This window comes from Musca autumnalis, unplaced genomic scaffold, assembly GCF_047663935.1.
Source record: "Musca autumnalis isolate F117 unplaced genomic scaffold, ASM4766393v1 scaffold_4, whole genome shotgun sequence".
In the NCBI taxonomy this organism is placed as follows: Eukaryota; Metazoa; Arthropoda; class Insecta; order Diptera; family Muscidae; genus Musca; species Musca autumnalis.
The window spans coordinates 57970534-57990423 of record NW_027411977.1 but is presented as its reverse complement, the minus strand read 5'-3'; the positions used below and the strand labels follow the sequence as shown (position 1 = coordinate 57990423).

Sequence of the window (19890 nt, the reverse complement as noted above, 5' to 3'; positions counted from 1 at the left end):
ATACCGTAAATTGGGGGTACCGTTATATGGGGGCTATACCAAAACGTGGACCTATGTCCACAACTTTTGTTATATAAGTTTATTGATACATAAGAACCCTAAATTTCAAGTTATAGCTAAATCGGTCTGAAAATGTAGCTAAAAACGTCAAAATACCGCAAATCGGGGGGTACCGTTATATGGGGGCTATACCAAAACGTGGACCTATGTCCACAAGTTTTGTTATATATGTTAATTGACACTTAAGAACCCTAAATGTCAAATTATAGCCAAATCGGTCTGAAAATGTAGCTGAAAACGTCAAAATACCGTAAATCGGGGGGTACTGTTATATGGGGGCTATACCAAAACGTGGACCGATATATCCCATCTTCGAACTTGATCTTCCGACGGCTAAAAAAATGGTATTCCCCAATTTTCAGCGAAATCGGTCAACAAATGCGACATGTATGTTGCGAACGGACGGACGGACGGACGGACATGCATAAATCGATTCAGAAAGTGATTCTATGTATATCCCTAGAAGGAACTATGGGTCTATCTCGCTTCCTTTTGTATGTTACATACAAATGCACTAACACATAATACCCCTTACCACATAGTGGTGTAGGGTATAAAAAGAATTTTCAAGGGAATTTTAAAAAAATATTTTTACAAAGACTTGGATTTGTAAAAAATATGTTTTCTAAGAGGAAGATTTAAAAAAAAAAATTAAAAACGTGGGGTTTCTTAAAATATTTCTTTAAAGGTTTAAAAAATGTTTTTTTTCAAGGACATGGGTTGTTTTTTTTTTAAAATAGAAGTATATGGAATAAAAAAAAATTCAACAACGTGGGCTTTTAGATATATTTCTTCAGGGTTTTAATTTTTTTTTTAGAAAAAAAGAAGAATTTAAGAATTATTTTTGAACTACAACCAGTATGTTCTCGATAATCCAGACATAATCGATAATCCAAATACTCGTTAATCCGGACGCTAAATAAGTCCGGATTATCGAGATTTTTCTTATCGATAATACGAACATCACTAGTTTTTACACTTCGAGTATTTTCTTCTTCTATATTTCATTTAATTGACCAGTTATATGCCTGCCACGAATGATTTAATAATAGAAATTTGGTTTTTTATTGGATTATTAACGGATTTTTTTATTGTTAGGAAATTAACAAGATTGGGGTTTCGTTAAGGAGACTTGTGTTTGTTTAGTTGTGGTTTTATAATTTTTATCATAACAGCGTAAAGATGTTACATAATTGGTCTAAATATATGGATGACGGTCTGGTACAGTCTAGAATGTTTTCTAAAATATTTGTTAAAAAAACCTCTACCAACATACCCAGAAGTACATTCGACACCTTTTCAGAAGGTTCAATTGACAAAATTTAAACTTTTGCAAGTAAAATATGAGAAATATAAAATTTATTTTATTTGCCTTTGTATTACATTTATCCTTGTATTTCTAAATGACACTACAATTGATATTAATTATATTATTATTCCATTTTTGTTTATTTGAACAGTACCCACTGCCACCATCCATGGAGGTCCAGATTTTCATGTGGATAAAGGAAGCACAATAAATTTAACATGTACTGTTAAATTTAGTCTTGAACCACCAGCTTATATATTTTGGTATCACCATGAAGAGGTATGCAGATACATATACATACATTCGCACATACATATATTTATAAATAATGCATTTTAATTAGTTGAATTTTATTACAAACATTTGTTATTAAAATTAAAATGTTTTTTTTTTATTTTTATTTTTATTTTCACTGCAGGTCATAAATTATGATTCGACACGTGGTGGTGTTTCGGTTATAACCGAAAAAGGTGACGTGACCACATCATATTTGCTAATACAAAATGCAGATTTAGCTGATTCTGGGAAATATTCATGTGCTCCGTCAAATGCTGATGTGGCCAGTGTTAGGGTTCATGTTTTGAGTGGTAAGTATATACAATTATTAATAATTTTAATATAATAGTGATCAATAGTCGCTAATGGACTGTTTCTCTAAGACGATTTGAAAAACAAATTCGTTCGAAGTACTACCAAATTCCTGTTGTTGGAAAATTTTTGTTTTGATTGAAAACAAAATTGAATCAAATATTTTGCAAAAAACTGAAGTTAAATCGTAATTCGAACGAATTTGGTTTCGAATCGTCTTAGTTAAACAGGGGGTTAGTTTTGGAATAACATCCAATTTTGTGAAATTTTTAATTTATTTATTATTTATGCAATAGTTTTGTTAGTGTTTGTGCATCAGAGATCATCAATGAGTTACTTGTCCCCGTAAGCCAATTGTGCACGCACAAGTTTTTTGGGCCTTTTGCTTTTTAATGCGTGTGTTTTCTTCCACTCTGTATTTTTTCCACCACCACAAAAAATACTTGCGACGCATCAAGACCGTTGCTTGTGCGTAATAAGTAAAACAAGTATTCATCATATTTTGCACTGTTACAAAACTTGCAATCGTAGATGGTTTGCCAAGTGACTTATCAAGTGGAAGCACACACACAACATTACAAAAGATTAACAATTCTAATTTTATTTGTTGTTGTTTCGTTTGTGTGTGATTTTATTTATTTGCTTGGAATGTTATGCGTGCTTTTGCATGTTCTTCTAACGTTTGAAAATCAGTGTTTAAAAATGATTTTTGCTCTCACTCTCTCGGAGAACGTAAGACAAACGGTTGAATTACAAGGGTTGAAAACAACACTTGATGTGCGATGAGCAAGAAAGTAAAACAGAAAATGTAATTGCGTATTTAAAACTACTTGGCAAAGCATACACAAGTGTGAAAAAATATCCATTTTTAAATAACTTATATTTGTGAGTGGCTAGCCACACTCGAACATATTTTGAGAATGGCAAGCAACACTTCCATTTATTTTTTAGAGTAGCAAGCCGCACATGTGCTTGTTTTTTAGCATGTGGCTTATGAGTGTCAAAATCAGCTACTTGCGCATTTCTCTGTTGTGCATGACCTATATCAAAGACAATTTAAAGGGATATGCGGTAAAGGGACTGAAAAAACGGTATACATTAAGCGTACATTTAATTACTGCCAATATCATTATATTTGAAACGAAACTATTCAAACGGAAATTATTGACAACTGGTGTCGCGTTTGTTACCACCGACCACTACACCATTTCTGTGTTAATCAACAGTATCGTGTTTTATTGACACTTAAAATGGTATCACTTTTCATGGGTCGCTTAACACAATTTAATGGACATTTGTCACGATGCACATTATAACAACTTAGGAAGTGTCACTATGGTTAACAGACAGACAAACTTACAACATTGCTAGCTTAAAAGCAGAAACTTAAATAAAGCACAAACAAGTAATATTTCTGATGGAAAGTGGTATTTTAAGATGCAATTATTGCTAAAACCATTTTATTGCGCGGGTTTTTGGTTATTTTTTGTCTTATAAGCTGCTAACATTGTAGAAAGGACTATCAAGGGCTTATTTACAAGTTTTCGGTAATCAAAAATGGAACCCAACGTTATGCAACGACAAAAAAAAATTGAAATATTGAAACAATTATAGTCATGTTAAAACTCAAAATATGATTTTACAATAAAAACCGGACCTTTCGAACTTGCTGTTACTCTTGTAGCAAGTTTAAATGGAAGGTGCTTACACCTGGGAAGTTTTTGCGGATTCTAAAACTACAATGTTCATACATGAGAAAAATAAAACAAAAACAATAAAGATCGTCGGAGCGCTTTTGAAATAAATCGCGATTCAAGTTGACATTTTTAGGGTTTTTTTTAGGTTTTCAGAAATTTTCTTGGAAACCGCATGCACTATCGGTATAAGGTTAAGAAAAACTTTGTAACTATGAAAATTCTCTTCAAGATTGACCTACATGGTATTTTCGTACGGTTTACCGTTTTTGAGATATAGAAGTTCAAATTGTAACAATGCACTGACTGTATCGTCTCCTTACACTGTGTGTAATTTTTTGAGTCATGTTTTATTAACCATATTCTGACACCGCAGCGTGATAGAAGACCAAAAAATAGAAGACAAGTGTCTCGCCGTTTTTCCCTATCTCATCAACTTTCCCGGTTGTAGGTCTCCAAAGGTTTGAGGCTTTGATGTAAAAAGGGCCATTTTTGAAGACTATATCTTCCAAACCGTTGGCAATTTTGAATTTAACTCAGAGGCAAAGTTTTAGATCTTGTCTTAAAGAACACAAATTGTGAACACATATAATCCATCAAACTTCACATGCAAGGTCAAAATCGCCAAGGTCAAATTTCTTTTAAAAATTTTCTCGGGTTTTTGGTTTGCAGCTATCACTTGATCAAATTTGTAGCAAACAACCAACTACAAAATGTACCTCAGATGCCAATAAACATCTTTCTAGAACATATGAACTCTGTATAGATGGTTCTTAAAGGTCAAAGTAACAAAGCAAATGGGATTTTTATCCTGTGTTCTCTGGTTCTGATCCACAGATACTAAACGGTTCAATATTCAAGAAAACAACCAACTGCAATAATGTAACAAAGACATCAATGAACAACTTTCTGAAACATGCGAAATGTCTATGAACGGTTCTAAAAGGTGAAAATAGAAAAAACATTTGAAAATATTCAATTTTTACACTTTTTTCTCCGATTCTGGTCCAAAGATACTAAACCGGCCAAAAATTAGGGATACCGTCAAAAATTCACCGGGCATGAATTTCCCAATACAAAAGTTCACCGGAGATGACTTTGCCAATACAAAAGTTCACCGGGCATGACTTTCCCAATACAAAAGTTCACCGGAGATGACTTTGCCAATACAAAAGTTCACCGGAGATGACTTTTCCCATACAAAAGTTCACCGGAGATGACTTTCCCAATACAAAAGTTCACCGGAGGTGACTTTCCCAATACAAAAGTTCACCGGAGATGACTTTTCCCATACAAAAGTTCACCGGAGATGACTTTTCCAATACAAAAGTTCATCGGGCATGACTTTTCCAATACAAAAGTTCACCGGATATGACTTTTCCCATACAAAAGTTTACCGGAGATGACTTTTCCAATACAAAAGTTCACCGGGCATGACTTTCCCAATACAAAAGTTCACCGGAGATGACTTTGCCAATACAAAAGTTCACCTGAGATGACTTTTCCCATACAAAAGTTCACCGGAGATGACTTTTCCCATACAAAAGTTCACCGGAGATGACTTTCCCAATACAAAAGTTCACCGGAGATGACTTTCCCAATACAAAAGTTCACCGGAGATGACTTTTCCCATACAAAAGTTCACCGGAGATGACTTTTCCAATACAAAAGTTCATCGGGCATGACTTTTCCAATACAAAAGTTCACCGGAGATGACTTTTCCCATACAAAAGTTCACCGGAGATGACTTTTCCAATACGAAAGTTCATCGGGCATGACTTTTCCAATACAAAAGTTCTCCGGAGATGAGTTTGCCAATACAAAAGTTCACCGGAGATGACTTTTCCCATACAAAAGTTCACCGGAGATGACTTTTCCCATACAAAAGTTCACCGGAGATGACTTTGCCAATACAAAAGTTCACCGGGCATGACTTTTCCAATACAAAAGTTCACCGAAGATGACTTTGCCAATACAAAAGTTCACCGGAGATGACTTTTCCCATACAAAAGTTCACCGGAGATGACTTTCCCAATACAAAAGTTCACCGGAGATGACTTTCCAAATACAAAAGTTCACCGGAGATGACTTTTCCCATACAAAAGTTCACCGGAGATGACTTTTCCAATACAAAAGTTCATCGGGCATGACTTTTCCAATACAAAAGTTCCCGGAGATGACTTTGCCAATACAAAAGATCAGCGGAGATGACTTTCCCCATACAAAAATTCACCGGAGATGACTTTGCCAATACAAAAGTTCACCGGAGATGACTTTCCCATACAAAAGTTCACCGGACATGACTTTTCCAATACAAAAGTTCACCGGGCATGACTTTCCCAATACAAAAGTTCCGACCTGGTTCATTATGCAAGTGGATCTTCGATAGATATCTCGACCACTAGTCATTTCATCGTGTACCTTTTGAACCAGTATGCCAGAAAGCATGGACTTATCCACGAAAAACTTAATATCGCTTAAAAAGGACCTTCGAACAGACCCTATACTGTATTTAAACCCAAATGTTGAACTTTTGTGGGGGACGTACCCCAAGGAGAGGACCGACCATTTTAGAAGTTAAACTAAATTTGGACAAAATATTAGGAGTTCCAAATATTAGGAGGACCAAATTGGTCGCCCCGTTCAAGAGATATCGTGCACACTATTTTAGTGACTTTTTTAAATATTGGGGGAGGTACCGGAAGTTGTGGACCGGTATAGCCCATCTTCGAACTGATGCTAAGTTTGTACAAAATATGACGAAGGTAAAATTTTAGACCAAATCGGTTGATCAGTTCGAGAGTTATCAGGCTCTCCAGCCACTACATACGGTGCCATAGGGGGTTTTTACATCTTTTGCGCTGATTACTCAAGAAGTATGGACTTGTCCCTGAAAAAAACTTTACCGTCGTAGTTGAGGCAGTGAATGCAAGTTGCTTCAACAAAAATCAAAGTGATTTTGGAGACGGTCTTAAAGTAAACTTATCCGAAATTGTGTGTGGGAGGTACCGGAACATTTTTTAACTTTCTCCGAACATTTTTGAACTTTTGTGCGGGAGGTACCTGAAAGAGTGGGGCGATACGGCTTATATTCGAACTTAAACTTAAATTCGGACAAACTATTACAAAGGCCAAATTTTGAACCGAATCTCACTGTTCGAGAGTTATCATTCGCTCCAACAACAACACACGGTGTCCTAGGGATTTTTGGCACCTTTCAGGCTATTTTCTCAGGAAGTATGGACTTGCCCCTGACGAAACATGGACCGTCGTATAGGGGACAGTGAATACAAGATGTTACAACAAAAAACAAAGCGATTCGAGAGCAGGTCCTAAACTGAACTTTTCCGAAATTTTATGTGGGAGATACCCGAATGAGTGAACTGATTGAGTCTATATTGGAACCTAATCTAAGTCTGGTAAAAATTTCACGATGTGCAAAGTATGGAACAAATCGTTTACTCCTTTCAAGAGTTATTGTGCGCAAAAAATTTCCCAACATTTTCGAGCTTTTGTGGGGGAGGTACCGGAAAAAGTGGAACGATATAACCCATCTTCGAGCTTAAACTAAGTTTGGACATAATGCTACGCCAAAATTTAATAAAATCAGCCAGACAGACGGACATGGCTAAATCAACTCCAAATTGTCTGAAACGGAAAGTTCCAAACATGCTTAGGGTGTTTATACCATTATTTTGATGAGGCACATTTTGGCCGTATCAAAGTGTATATACCCTCGTTAGTATAAATAATGTTTTAGACACGAACGAACCCCGTTTCAGCCAATTTGGAATCGATTTAGCAATATCCGCCCGTCTCTCTGGCTAGAACGAACGATGTGTATGTTGTTCAAACATAGTTTAAGTTCGAAGATGGCCATATCGGTGCACCACTCGGGTACCTCCTCTACAAAATTTAAATTTTTTCGGAAAAATTAAGCGCATGTCGTAATATTTCTACCATGCATACATAGATCAAGCTAGAATGGACTAAATTTGTCCACTCTAACGGGTACCTACCACACAAAATTTCGGGAAAAGTCCAGTTTAAGACACTCTTCTAGAATCGTTTTGATTTTTGTTGTAACAACTTGTGTTTCTTCGCACATCGTAATATTTGTACGAAATATAGATCAAGTTGGAATATGAAACATTTTTCGGAAAAATGCAGTTTAGGACCTCCTCTCGCATCGTTTTGATTTTTCTTGCAACAGGTTGCGCTTAAGATCCCTATTATGATGGTATACGTCTGTTGAGTGGCAAGTCCATACTTTTTGAGAAAATGACCCCAAATCTGTAAAAACTCCTTACGTCCAGCATGTGTAGTGGCTGGCGCGCACGACATCACTCGAACCTTATACTGCGTTGGTCCACACTTTGCATATCGTAATATTTCTTTGAATACCAGAAGCAATTCGAACTTGGTGCTTATAGGTTCAATCCTACCGGTACATTCCCTACAAAGGTTCGAAAATATTCGCTATAATGGTACGCACGATATCTCATATTTGGTCCAAACTTTGGATCTCGAAATATTTTGTCCAAACTTAGTTAATATTCAAAAGTGCACCCATTCAAATTTTCAACATTTTTGTTTAAGTTCGGTTAAGGATCTGTTCGACGAACCTTTGGAAATTTTTAGTCCATGCCTCCCGATATTTAGAACATTAAATTATAACCATCTAAATTTTATGGTATCTATAGAGAGGAATGACTCAAAAATTTTGTTTTCTTTCGTATACCTCATTTAATACGATTAACTAAATCATGTAGACTATATAATATGAAGTTCCACTATAGAATTAAATTCAGCTTATCATAATAGTCTTATTGAAATCAATATAGCAATACCTTCCAATGGATTTGATAAGTTCAGAGTTGAGCTTTTGAGTGGCGGATATGCTTGGTTTTAAATACATATCAAACGTAAGCACATTTATTTAAATCCAACCCTTCATATAGGTGGTAGATTTTACCTCAAAAGTAAAAAATGCAAAAACTTCCATTAAAATTTTAAGCATACCACAATTCTGTACTGAGAAGAGAAAAATATCTCCTAAAAATATGATGATGACTTTTACACAGAAAACACAAATGAACTATTTAATAATTTCTACGAAAATATTTATTTCTCTTTGACAAATTAAATTGCAAATTCACAATTTCGAGGAAAACTTTTTAATTATAGAAGTTCTAAAGAATCATTTATGCAATGATCAAACCTTTTTTAAAGGTAATCTTCACAGTTCAAAATTCATACGAAACTGCCCTGTAGGAAATGCCAATAGTGAATATATACTGACTTACTACTGACATTGTCAGCATAACTACTGACAAACTCTGGACAACACATGTAATTTCCTACACAGAAAAAAAAGCATTCATTTATGAATAGTGTTCGAAAATGTTCAGATTTTTTCATTCTATGAACCTAACTCATAAAACAATTAATACTGGTTTCTTTTTTGAATGAAACATAAATATGGGATATATGTCTATTAGGGTTATAACTTTTTTTGCAATTTTTGCAAATATCAAAAATACCACCGCATAGCCGTCTAGAGCATGAAAACCTACAGTGAAGTTTGGAGCAAATCGATTGCTCACTTCGCTTCGTTCACATAAGTTTTCGAAAAAACTTATTTGAACTTTTTTAGGGTAGGTGTGGACCGACATAGCCTACCTTCGAACTTAAACAAAGTTTATGTCTATTAGGGTTATAAGTTTTTTGCAATTTTTGCAAATATCAAAAATACCACCGCATAGCCGAGTAGAGCATGAAAACCTACTGTGAAATACGGTGTCATTTTTTCTCTATCGCGAAAAAAGTATCCGCACCAAATGCATTGTAGTTCAGTAATACATTATTTAATTTTATTTGTTATAATGATATATACATTTTTCGTATTAACTTATTAAAAGTTTTAATCTAATTTAAAATCAATGTCGAACCATTCTGGACCAATTATTTATCAAATCGATATGTTTCAGAGCATAAAATGCACTTTTGACAATATTCAAATTTTTTGTCTTTCTTTATAAACTCGTGAATTTTATGTTTAATTTATTGTACCTATCGGATAAAAAAATATGTGGTCATCTACAACGAATTCGCGAAAGTTACAGGCTGTTTTTACGAATTTTCCTGTGAGAATTGTATTTATTTTCTACAAATATTTATTCAAACAAAGCAAATTTCAAGTAAGCAAAGGCTATAGTCGTACGTGGTCGACCATGTGATACCCTACACCACAACTTGAAGGAATTAGCTATGTGCAACCGCCTTGCACGCTGAATGTCCGGGTTCGATTTCCATCAAATTGTCAACGGTGCCAAAATACCCCTCAGTAATGTTGGCGATATTTCCTGAGTATTTCAGCCATGAAAAACGTCTCTACAAGTGACAACCTAGGACACGCCGTTCGGACTCGTCGATAAAACTTAAAACTTAATATGAATCCATTGATGATGTACATTTCTAAAAAAAATATTCGAAAATTGGAAAATACACATTGATTAGGCCCTCCTGCTACATCTTTTAATTGTCTTTGAATATCAGGTTCCATTTTGGAATACAAATAAAATAAATAAATATATATAAAATGCAATTTGCTATATCTATGATGTTTGATATTTCCGAAAATTGTGAGTTTATTGAAGATCTATCGCCCAAAAATTGGGCACTTGTACCTCACATATGCTTCGAAAATAGTTCATTGTGGCCATATATTGTGATGTCAAAACTATATTTTATACCGGTAGAAATAGCTAACAATGAATAGAAATTCAAAAAAGTTAGCATGGAAGCAAATTTATAAATCCCAAAATTATTCATATTCGCTAATGGTGATATACCCTCAGCCTCTGCCGTATAATATATATATATATATATATATATATATATATATATATATATATATATATATATATATATATATATATATATATATATTAGGGTGGGGCGATTTGTGTGGAAGCAAAAAAACCTTAATGAGCCCTTCGCGTTTCTGATTCCTGGGATTGAATTGAGCAAAAAAGTCCACTGGACCATATATCTACCGTGAAAATCGAGCCTCCCGATTTTGACTTTAAGTTTTTTATTGACGTTTTTTGGATATTTTGGCATATAACAGCCAAACCATTGGGATTTTCGATCCAACATAAAGACAAAGATTGTAGCCAAGACAGTAATTGAAAACTCTCTAATACATCGCAAAAGCATTGGAACGCTCTTTCAGGCAGTTTTGGCCCTAAGAATGTGCAAACCTTTCGGAAAATGTCGATAAATGACATTGTGCTACAGAATTTGACCCGAAAAATATTCAAGTGTTCTGATGCAAAATTATATCGTGTTGGGATCCATGGACAACGACAATGCCTTTATTTCGTTTGGGTCACTTCGTTTTATTTTTTTATAACGGTAAAAGTAGTGAAAATCTGGGTTTCTTACATTTTCAAATTTAAACGGGCATATCTTATTTTTTTCCACAACGGATTTCTTTTGATCCTTCTTCCTTTTAAAGGGGTGAATACTGTCTTTTGAATAAGCTATTATTGTTTTAAATCGGTTAACAAATGGCTAAGTTATAGTGGTTTATGTCTGAAAATCCCCACAAAAAACCTATAAAGGAATTTCTCATAATTTTCAAAAATATAATGTTTTTTTGTTTTGTTCAATATTTATTTTGAAAATTATGAGAAATTCCTTTATAGGTTTTTTGTGGGGATTTTCAGACATAAACCACTATAACTTAGCCATTTGTTAACGGATTTGAATAATAGCTTATTCAAAAGACAGTATTCACCCCTTTAAAAGGAAGAAGGATCAAAAGAAATCCGTTGTGGAAAAAATAAGATATGCCCGTTTAAATTTGAAAATGTAAGAAACCCAGATTTTCACTACTTTTACCGTTATAAAAAAATAAAACGAAGTGACCCAAACGAAATAAAGGCATTGTCGTTGTCCATGGATCCCAACACGATATAATTTTGCATCAGAACACTTGAATATTTTTCGGGTCAAATTTTGTAGCACAATGTCATTTATCGACATTTTCCGAAAGGTTTGCACATTCTTAGGGCCAAAACTGCCTGAAAGAGCGTTCCAATGCTTTTGCGATGTATTAGAGAGTTTTCAATTACTGGCTTGGCTACAATGTTTGTCTTTGTGTTGGATCGAAAATCTCAATGGTTTGGCTGTTATATGCCAAAATATCCAAAAAACGTCAATAAAAAACTTAAAGTCAAAATCGGGAGGCTCGATTTTCATCGTAGACAAATGGTCCAGTGGACTTTTTTGCTCAGTTCAACCCCAGGAATCAGAAACGCGAAGGGCCCATTAAGGTTTTCAAATCGCCCCGGCCTAATATATATTGTTACACGAGTTTGCTTCAAAATACGTGGAATCTGTAGGTATCGTAATATGGGGCTATACCAAACCAATTTCAGTAAGCTAACTTCTGAGTTTTGGAAAACTTTGAGAATTATTTTTTCAGATTTGTACTTTTATTTGGAGCCGGCAGAGGTTTTTGGAACTTCTGGACTATTATCTCAGGAAGTATGACTTACCCCAAAAAAAGGTCCAGAATAGAGAACGTGAAAAAATAAACAAAAAGATCCGATACGGGTCCTCAAACTGCACTTTTCCCAAATTTTGTGTGGGAGGTACTCAAAGGACGGACCGATATAGTCCATATTCCAACCTGACACATGACTGGATGAAATAATACGATGTGTAAAGTGTCGACCAATCAGAAAATCCCCTTGAAAGTTATCTTGCGGACTTGCGGCGCAAGTACAATCTGCTGAAAAATCCGATCTATATCTTGATATGGAAAGTTTGGAGCGAATCGATTGCTCACTTCGCTTCGTTCACACAAGTTTTCGAAAAAACTTATTTGAACTTTTTTGTGGTAGGTGTGGACCGACATAGCCCACATTCGAACTTAAACAAAGTTTGGGCAAAATATTACGATTTATAAAATTTGGTTCTAATCGGTAGATCCGTTCGACAGTTATCGTGTGCACCAGCCACCTAGACATTAGGAAAAACAGATGAACGGACAGCGCTAAATAGACTCCAAATTGTCTGAAACGAATTTCGTCCAAACATACTTGGGGTCTAAAACCAATATTTCGATGAGACACATCTTTGGTGGTATTTTGTTTGTATCCCCTTTACCCTAAATCCTGAGGTATAAAATAGGAGGCGAGGCGACCCCATGTTGCAATATTTGTATAAAATATCCAACTTGACAAGTGAACTGAAAATTTCTTTGTTATGATAGAAAGGAAATTGGTTCTCTACACAAAACCCATTATATATTAGGCAGTAGGCCGGTTATCTAGCAGACACATTATAGCAATTTGCATCAGAGGAAAGGCCAGTAGTTATTATTCCATATGTACCCTAGTCTGCCGGTATATGCCCTCCAGGAATTAAAATATGGACCAAAAATAAAATTTATATATTTTTCATACAAAAGTAATGGTCTATGTCACCCTCTAAATAATATCAGATCATCATGCAAAATTATAGGCATTTTCTTCTACCTAAACTCTTACCTCGTGCAAAATTTCGTGACTATTGAGCTATAATTGCGACCTCTTAATTACTACATTATAAACAAAAAACTGGATATATTAGGCTGCAGCTCTGTTATCTGATCACCTACAGTAACGTAATCGACATCAATGCAAAGGTCAAGAGATGATCTTCCAAATATAACTCACGAGGGAAGAATGGGTCTTTTAGGAACAAAGATATAAGCTGTTTATTAAAAATTTTCACAATTTTCACACAAAAGTTCTGGTTCATTTAACCCTCTTAATATTATCTGATCGGTATCTCGAATTGCACGCTACTTCTTTGTCATACACTCTAACCATATTTAAAATTTCGCGTTGATCGGACTATTATTGCGACCTACATAGCCGCTACAAAATTGGATAAAAATTATGTTTTTGGTCTATTTCACCCGCTAAATATTTCACGATCATCTCCAACAAAAATAGGTATCTATTCTGGGCTGAACCCGACCTCCATGCTAAATTTCGTGACGATCGGTCCATGATTGAGGCCAGAAGTTTGATTACAATTTATAATGGACAGACGGACGGACAAACATCTCAAAATCGCTTTATCTCGTCGAGATATGAAGATTGGAATACCACATTGGGGGGCCTCCGACGAATATTTCGCGGTGTTAAATGTATTTTTACCAAAACAAACTTATAATACCCTTTACACAAAGCGGTGTAGGGTATAAATATCAAAGGGGCTTTAGTAATCGCAGTCGGTGCGGAAAATTTTTTCACCGAATCAACCTAAAACACGCGTTTTCGTTATATTCCGCACATGGTATACCCCTAATGTCTATTCTATTTTGCAAAATATTAACCAATTCATTCATTTCAAAATACATCTTCTTTAAAGCAAGAAAAAGTTTTTTTTTAACTCTGTTTATATTTTTTATGAAGTTATTATTCCCTCCACCATAATATGTATGTATACTCAATAAAGTATGTATACTCTTGATCAGGGTAAAATTCTAATATCGATATAACCATGTCCGTCTGTCCGTCCGTCTGTCCATCTGTTGAAATCAAGATACAGCTCGCAGTTTTTAAGACAGAGCTTTATAATTTGGTATAAAAGTTTCTATTACTCATAGGATGTATGGTATTGCAAATGGGCTGTATCGGTTCACGTTTTGATATAGCCCCCATTGAACGGTTTTTCGGAGATTTTAGCTTCATTATCACACCGAAATGGCTGAAATTTGGAATTTAGTCTTAGTTGGTGGTATACGACTTTCCACCTAAGTCCACGTCTTTGTATAGCCCCCATAGAAGGGTACCTCCAGATTTTCGGTATTTTGAAGGTTGTGAAATCAGGTCCACGCCTTTGTATAGCCCCTAGAACGGTACCTCCCGATTTTCGGTATTTAATCCACCGAAATGGCTAAAAGTTGGTATGTGGTCTTCGTTGGGGGTATAAAATTTTCCATATGAAACTTGTCGGTGTAGTTCCACGCCTTCATATAGCCCCTATAAAACAATACCTCCCGATTTTTTTTTTTTTTTTGAAGGTTGTGCCCTCAGTATTCATTAGTGTTCGTTGGGGGTATACAACTTTTTCCCAGAAATGTTCCTGTATAGGTCCACGCCTTAATATAGTCCCCATAGAACAATACCTCCCGATTTTCGGTATTTTGAGGAGTGTGGCCACCATAATCAATCGAAATGGCTGAAATTTGATACTTAGTCTCTGTTGGGGTTATTTAACTTTCCCCTCTAAATTTGTTGGTATAAGTCCACGTCTTCATAAAGCCCCATAGAACGGTACATCGCAATTTTTGTAATTCTGAAGGTTGTGATGTCAATATCCCACCGAAATGACTGAAATTTTGAAGGTTTTAGCCACAATATCTTACTGAAATATGCTACAGAAAAACTTTTCGTCAAAAATTTTTCGGTATAGATCGATGTTCTGTAGAACGGTACTAAACACGTGCAATGGTATAACTGTTTATATCAACAAAACAGATATATCATATACATAACAGATATAATATGATATAAATGTGGGAATGAGTGTAACAGTTATGATATTGTTTGGGTTGTGTATACTCACAATAACATAACTGTTAGAAACAGTTCTGTGTTGTATATGAACGAGTGAGAACTTTATTTGTTTTTTCGTTCTCAAGTATCTGTTGTACAACAGATATTTTTCAAATACTACAGATACCAACAGATACTATAGGTGTAACAGGTTTGTGTGAATTACTTCTAAGCAAAATTTCATAAAAAATAACATTTTAAACATTTTTATTATTTAGGGGATAAATAAATATTAAAGACATGAAGTGTTATAACTGAACGCATCAATTCGAATGTTTTTCTGGGTTCAGTGAGTGGAATGTACGAGGGCTACTAGAAAAGTTTCCGACCTAATAATGAAAACGCGAATATTTATCAAAAATAGTTTTATTATATTCCAAATATTTATTGCAAATAGTTTTGTTATATTGAAGCGTTTTTTGTGGTTATTTCAAAACTTGGTTTAAAATACCTTTAAACTAGTTTATTTCCCGCAGGGAAGTGTTAGCTTGTTACATTTTTAAATTGGCGTGGTACTGATTAAAAAGAGAGAAAGATAGAGAGAGTAACATATTTGCTTTCCTATTATTAGTTTAAACAAATACTTACATATTATATGTGCCTACAACATCCCGGAAGGGAGAAGGCATACTTCTTCCATATCAATGAGTGCACAGCGATTTATATTGGGACAATGGCACCTACTTTTATCGCCGAACGGAGTATCTTACGACACAACTTGTAAATAAGTTTTCATGGAAGGGAAAAGGGATACTTCTTCCATATCAAGTCCGAGCCCAAACGGAGCATCTTACGACACAACTTGTAAATAAGTTTTCAGGGCTGAAATACTCAGGCCACCACCGCCGAAAATGTTGTTGTTCTGGTCGGAGATTGACCTTAAGAGAATAATACCTTCAAAAGCCCTTAAAACGACGCGTCACTTTGTAAGCTGAATGGACCTACAATACATTTACCGAAGTATTATCCACCTACATACTTCGGACAGTAAAGTCATTTACACAGAAGTACAGTCATGGGGCTGTAGAAGCAGGCTGATAAAGAACATATACACTTTATATGATCTTAAATTATTATTTCGAGGAGTTACAAACAGAATGACAAACATAATATACCCTCCATAACAAATTAAACGATTTTGTTTTTCCTAATGGTTTTCATAATGCAGAATTTGTTATTGTTCCATGGAATGATTCTGAAGAAATTCGAAATTCACATTTTTGATTTGGTTTGTAGTACTCGGTCCAGTAGCACCATGTCTAAGCAGATTTTGTATCCTGACTTTGGGGTCAAATAAGTTATAGGTGCTTTATATGTGCATATCATTATTATGTGACTTTTAGGAACGCGATATCTTATAGAGAATTTTACGGTTGTTGTCTTTTGCTTTAGTCACTTTTTGGTAAGGCTCACAGTTTTTGAGATATATAAAAAAACCCAAAAATATGACCTATGGCCATGAATAAGTTTCTTTGCACGCATGGGATCAACAGAGATTTTTAGGACCTCATTTGTAATGACATTTCCACCAAAATTCAGCTTTGTGGGAATTTTTCTATTTCAATTCCTATTTTGTTTGGGCTAAATACAATAAATACTTATTGTATCACACCAATATCCATTTATATCAGTTTGTACAAACCAGATATAAACAAATATGTTCCTTTTTTTCTGTCTATACCAACTCATATCATACCTGTTTGAAAAAGTATCAGTATCAACTTGTAACTGAAACTACATTCTACATATCCATACTCACTCAATGTTGAAAAATGTCGGAACTGATATATTCAGTTGTATCCATGCAGGTGTTTAAACGGTACCTCCCGAATTTCAGTATTTTGAAGGTTAGCCACATTGTTTTACCAAAATTACTGAAATTTGGTATGTAGTCTTTGTTGGAGGTAAAATTTTATCTGGTACTTGAAGGAATGAACCGACATAGTCCATTATGGAATTGGCTCTTATTTTGGGAGTCATATTTTTCGACAGATATCGCGCCCACTAGTCTTTGCAGTTGGTCATCGTATAACTTTTAGACCAGCATGCCAGGAAGCATGGACTTGCACACGGAAAACAAAATGTCGTTGTAAACAGGACCGTATACAATTCCAAAAGATCTTCGAAGAGACCCTAAACTCCTCTAAATATTGGGGGAACTACCAAAAGTTGATCAGTTGGAGAGGTATCGTGCACTCCAGCCGCTATATATAGTTCCCAAGTGGTTTCTTACACCTTTCGGGCTGTTTTCTCAAAAAGTACGGTATGACCCAGAAAAAAAAAAACGTTCATAATTGAAGTAGCGAATGTATGTTGCTCCAAAAAAATTAAAGTGATTCGAGAGCAAGTATTGAAGTGGACTTATCCGAAATATTGTGTGGGAGGTACCCAAAGGAGTTGACATATAGTCCATATTTGAACCTGATCTATATATGATACATGTATTAGGATGTGTAAAGTATGGACCAAATCGGTCACTCCCTTTAGGGTTATCGTCCGCACAATGTTTCCTAACATTTTTGAACCTTTGTGGGGGAGGTACCTGAAGGAGTGGACCGATATGGCTTATCTTCGAACTTAAACTAAGCTTCGTCAAATATTACGAAGGCCAAATTTTGGACCGTTCGAGAGTTATCTTGCGCTCCAACCACTACACATGGTGTCATAGGGGTTATTGAACCTTGTTTTTTGCATAGGAGCCAGTGAATACAAGTTGTTACAACAAAAATTAAAGCGATTCGAGACCAGGTCCTAAACTTAACTTTTCCGAAATTGTTTATGGGAAGTATCCGAAGGAGTGGACCGTTTACGACCATATTGCAACCTCATCGAAGTCTGGCAGAAATTTCACGACGTGCAAAGTATAGACTAAATCGGTTACTCCCTTCAAGAGTTATCGTGTGCTCTAAATTTCCGAACATTTTCGAAGTTTTGTGTGGGAGGTACCGGAAGGAGTGTACCGACATAACCCATCTTAGGACTTAAATAAAGTTCGAGAGTCATAGTGCACTCCAGGCATCCAGACAGATAGGCAGACGAACGGGCATGGCTAAATTAACTCCAAATTGTCTGAAACGGATTTCGTCCAAACATACTTGGTGTTAGACCCCATTATTTTGATGAGGCACATTTTGCCCGTATGAAAGTGTATATAGCCTCGTTAGCATAATAAACGTAAGACTGTCAATGTAAACAATGCTTCTTCTTATTAAGGTAAAAGTCTCAACTGTTGACAACATGTTGAAAAAGTGTTGACCTTGTCACCATAATAGTAGACAAAATGGTGACATGTCGACACATGACCCCATGCTTCCTACAGGGTAATGTCTAAAGGTACCACCACATACCACCACATACCACCACATACACCACCATACTCACCATTTCCAGTCAATTATGGAATGTGTATGGTCATCAATCAGTATAGCAGTGAACGACTGATCTACCAGAGCAACCAAAACCTCGGCATGTCAAATGATAATTCAAAGGAAATTGGAAATTTTTAAGAAACTTTTGCCCACTCATCATTGGCATCAACATCATCATGGGCCAGCCATAAATAATGGTTCAACTCTATCAAATCCATGCATTTCATACTCCATCCACATACTCGTATAGTGAGTGGACTTGAATGGAAATCAATACAATACGGAAAAACATGTTGGAATTAATGTATGCCATTAGCTCGTTGTTAGCCAGAGATATGAGAGGCAGGCAATACGGGGATGTGCGTGTATGTGTGAAGTTGGGGGTGATAAAATGCATATGTATGCATTTCATTCACATTACCCATCCACATGGAAAGATTTTTTATTCGCTTTTTGCGCAATCGATTTGAATGCGCCAGGAGGGTAAATGCATTCCTTCGGTCGGTCGGTCTGTCGGTCCGTTCCAAAGTTGTTTTATATGTACATTAACATACTCGTAGTGTTGCAAAATATCTTCCATGCTCTATGATTTACGACGACGACGATACTGCTTAGATATGAAATTTCCATTATGCTGGGCAAATAGCACATGGTCACTTCTGTGTTCAAGTGCTCGTTCATGCTGCTAAAAAGAACTGACACTTTGCATAAAATTTGCATAATAATTGAGCGTCTGCTTAAAATTGCAATCGATTGAAGATTCTATGAACACACAGAGAGAATGAGAGCTTTTATAAATGTTGCTTTTATGTGTTTTTTTTCTTTCTGGCAATTGAAATACGAAAATATTTTGTTTTCAATCAATTTTTCGCCACGGTGATAATATCGGTTGCCATAATCGTTGGATTAAATGTAAATAAGTGTTTTAATGTATGGTGATATACCGATCCTTTTCCTTATGTGCTTTTGTCTGTTTGGTTGGCTGGTGAACACGAGAAGTCTGGAAGGGAGATGCTAATCTGGTGGAAACTTGCAAATCACAATTTTTCTTCGAAGCATAGGTCAAGTTCGAAGATCAAGAAAAAATCGTACAACATGCCGAACTAGGAATACATTTCTGCTACTCTCTATTTGCTGCTTATTTCCAATTTTGAACATCATGAATTTTCCACTTGTTTACTCCATCGGATCCTTGTCCTTCCCGTTCTGCCTGTAACACCAAACGGTCCGTACTTATACGGCTTTTT

At 35.5% G+C, this 19890-nt stretch overlaps 1 protein-coding gene across 2 annotated transcripts in view; it reads left to right on the top strand.

The window, feature by feature from the left end:
• The window catches only part of LOC141402038 (zwei Ig domain protein zig-8-like), a 53464-nt gene that overhangs the window by 12542 nt on the left and 21032 nt on the right, over positions 1-19890 (top strand). For both annotated transcript variants that reach the window (XM_073982663.1, XM_073982662.1), the window contains exons 4-5: positions 1521-1648; positions 1788-1956. In XM_073982663.1, the coding sequence (XP_073838764.1) occupies positions 1521-1648; positions 1788-1956 (297 nt within the window). The remainder of the gene's footprint in view (positions 1-1520; positions 1649-1787; positions 1957-19890) is intronic.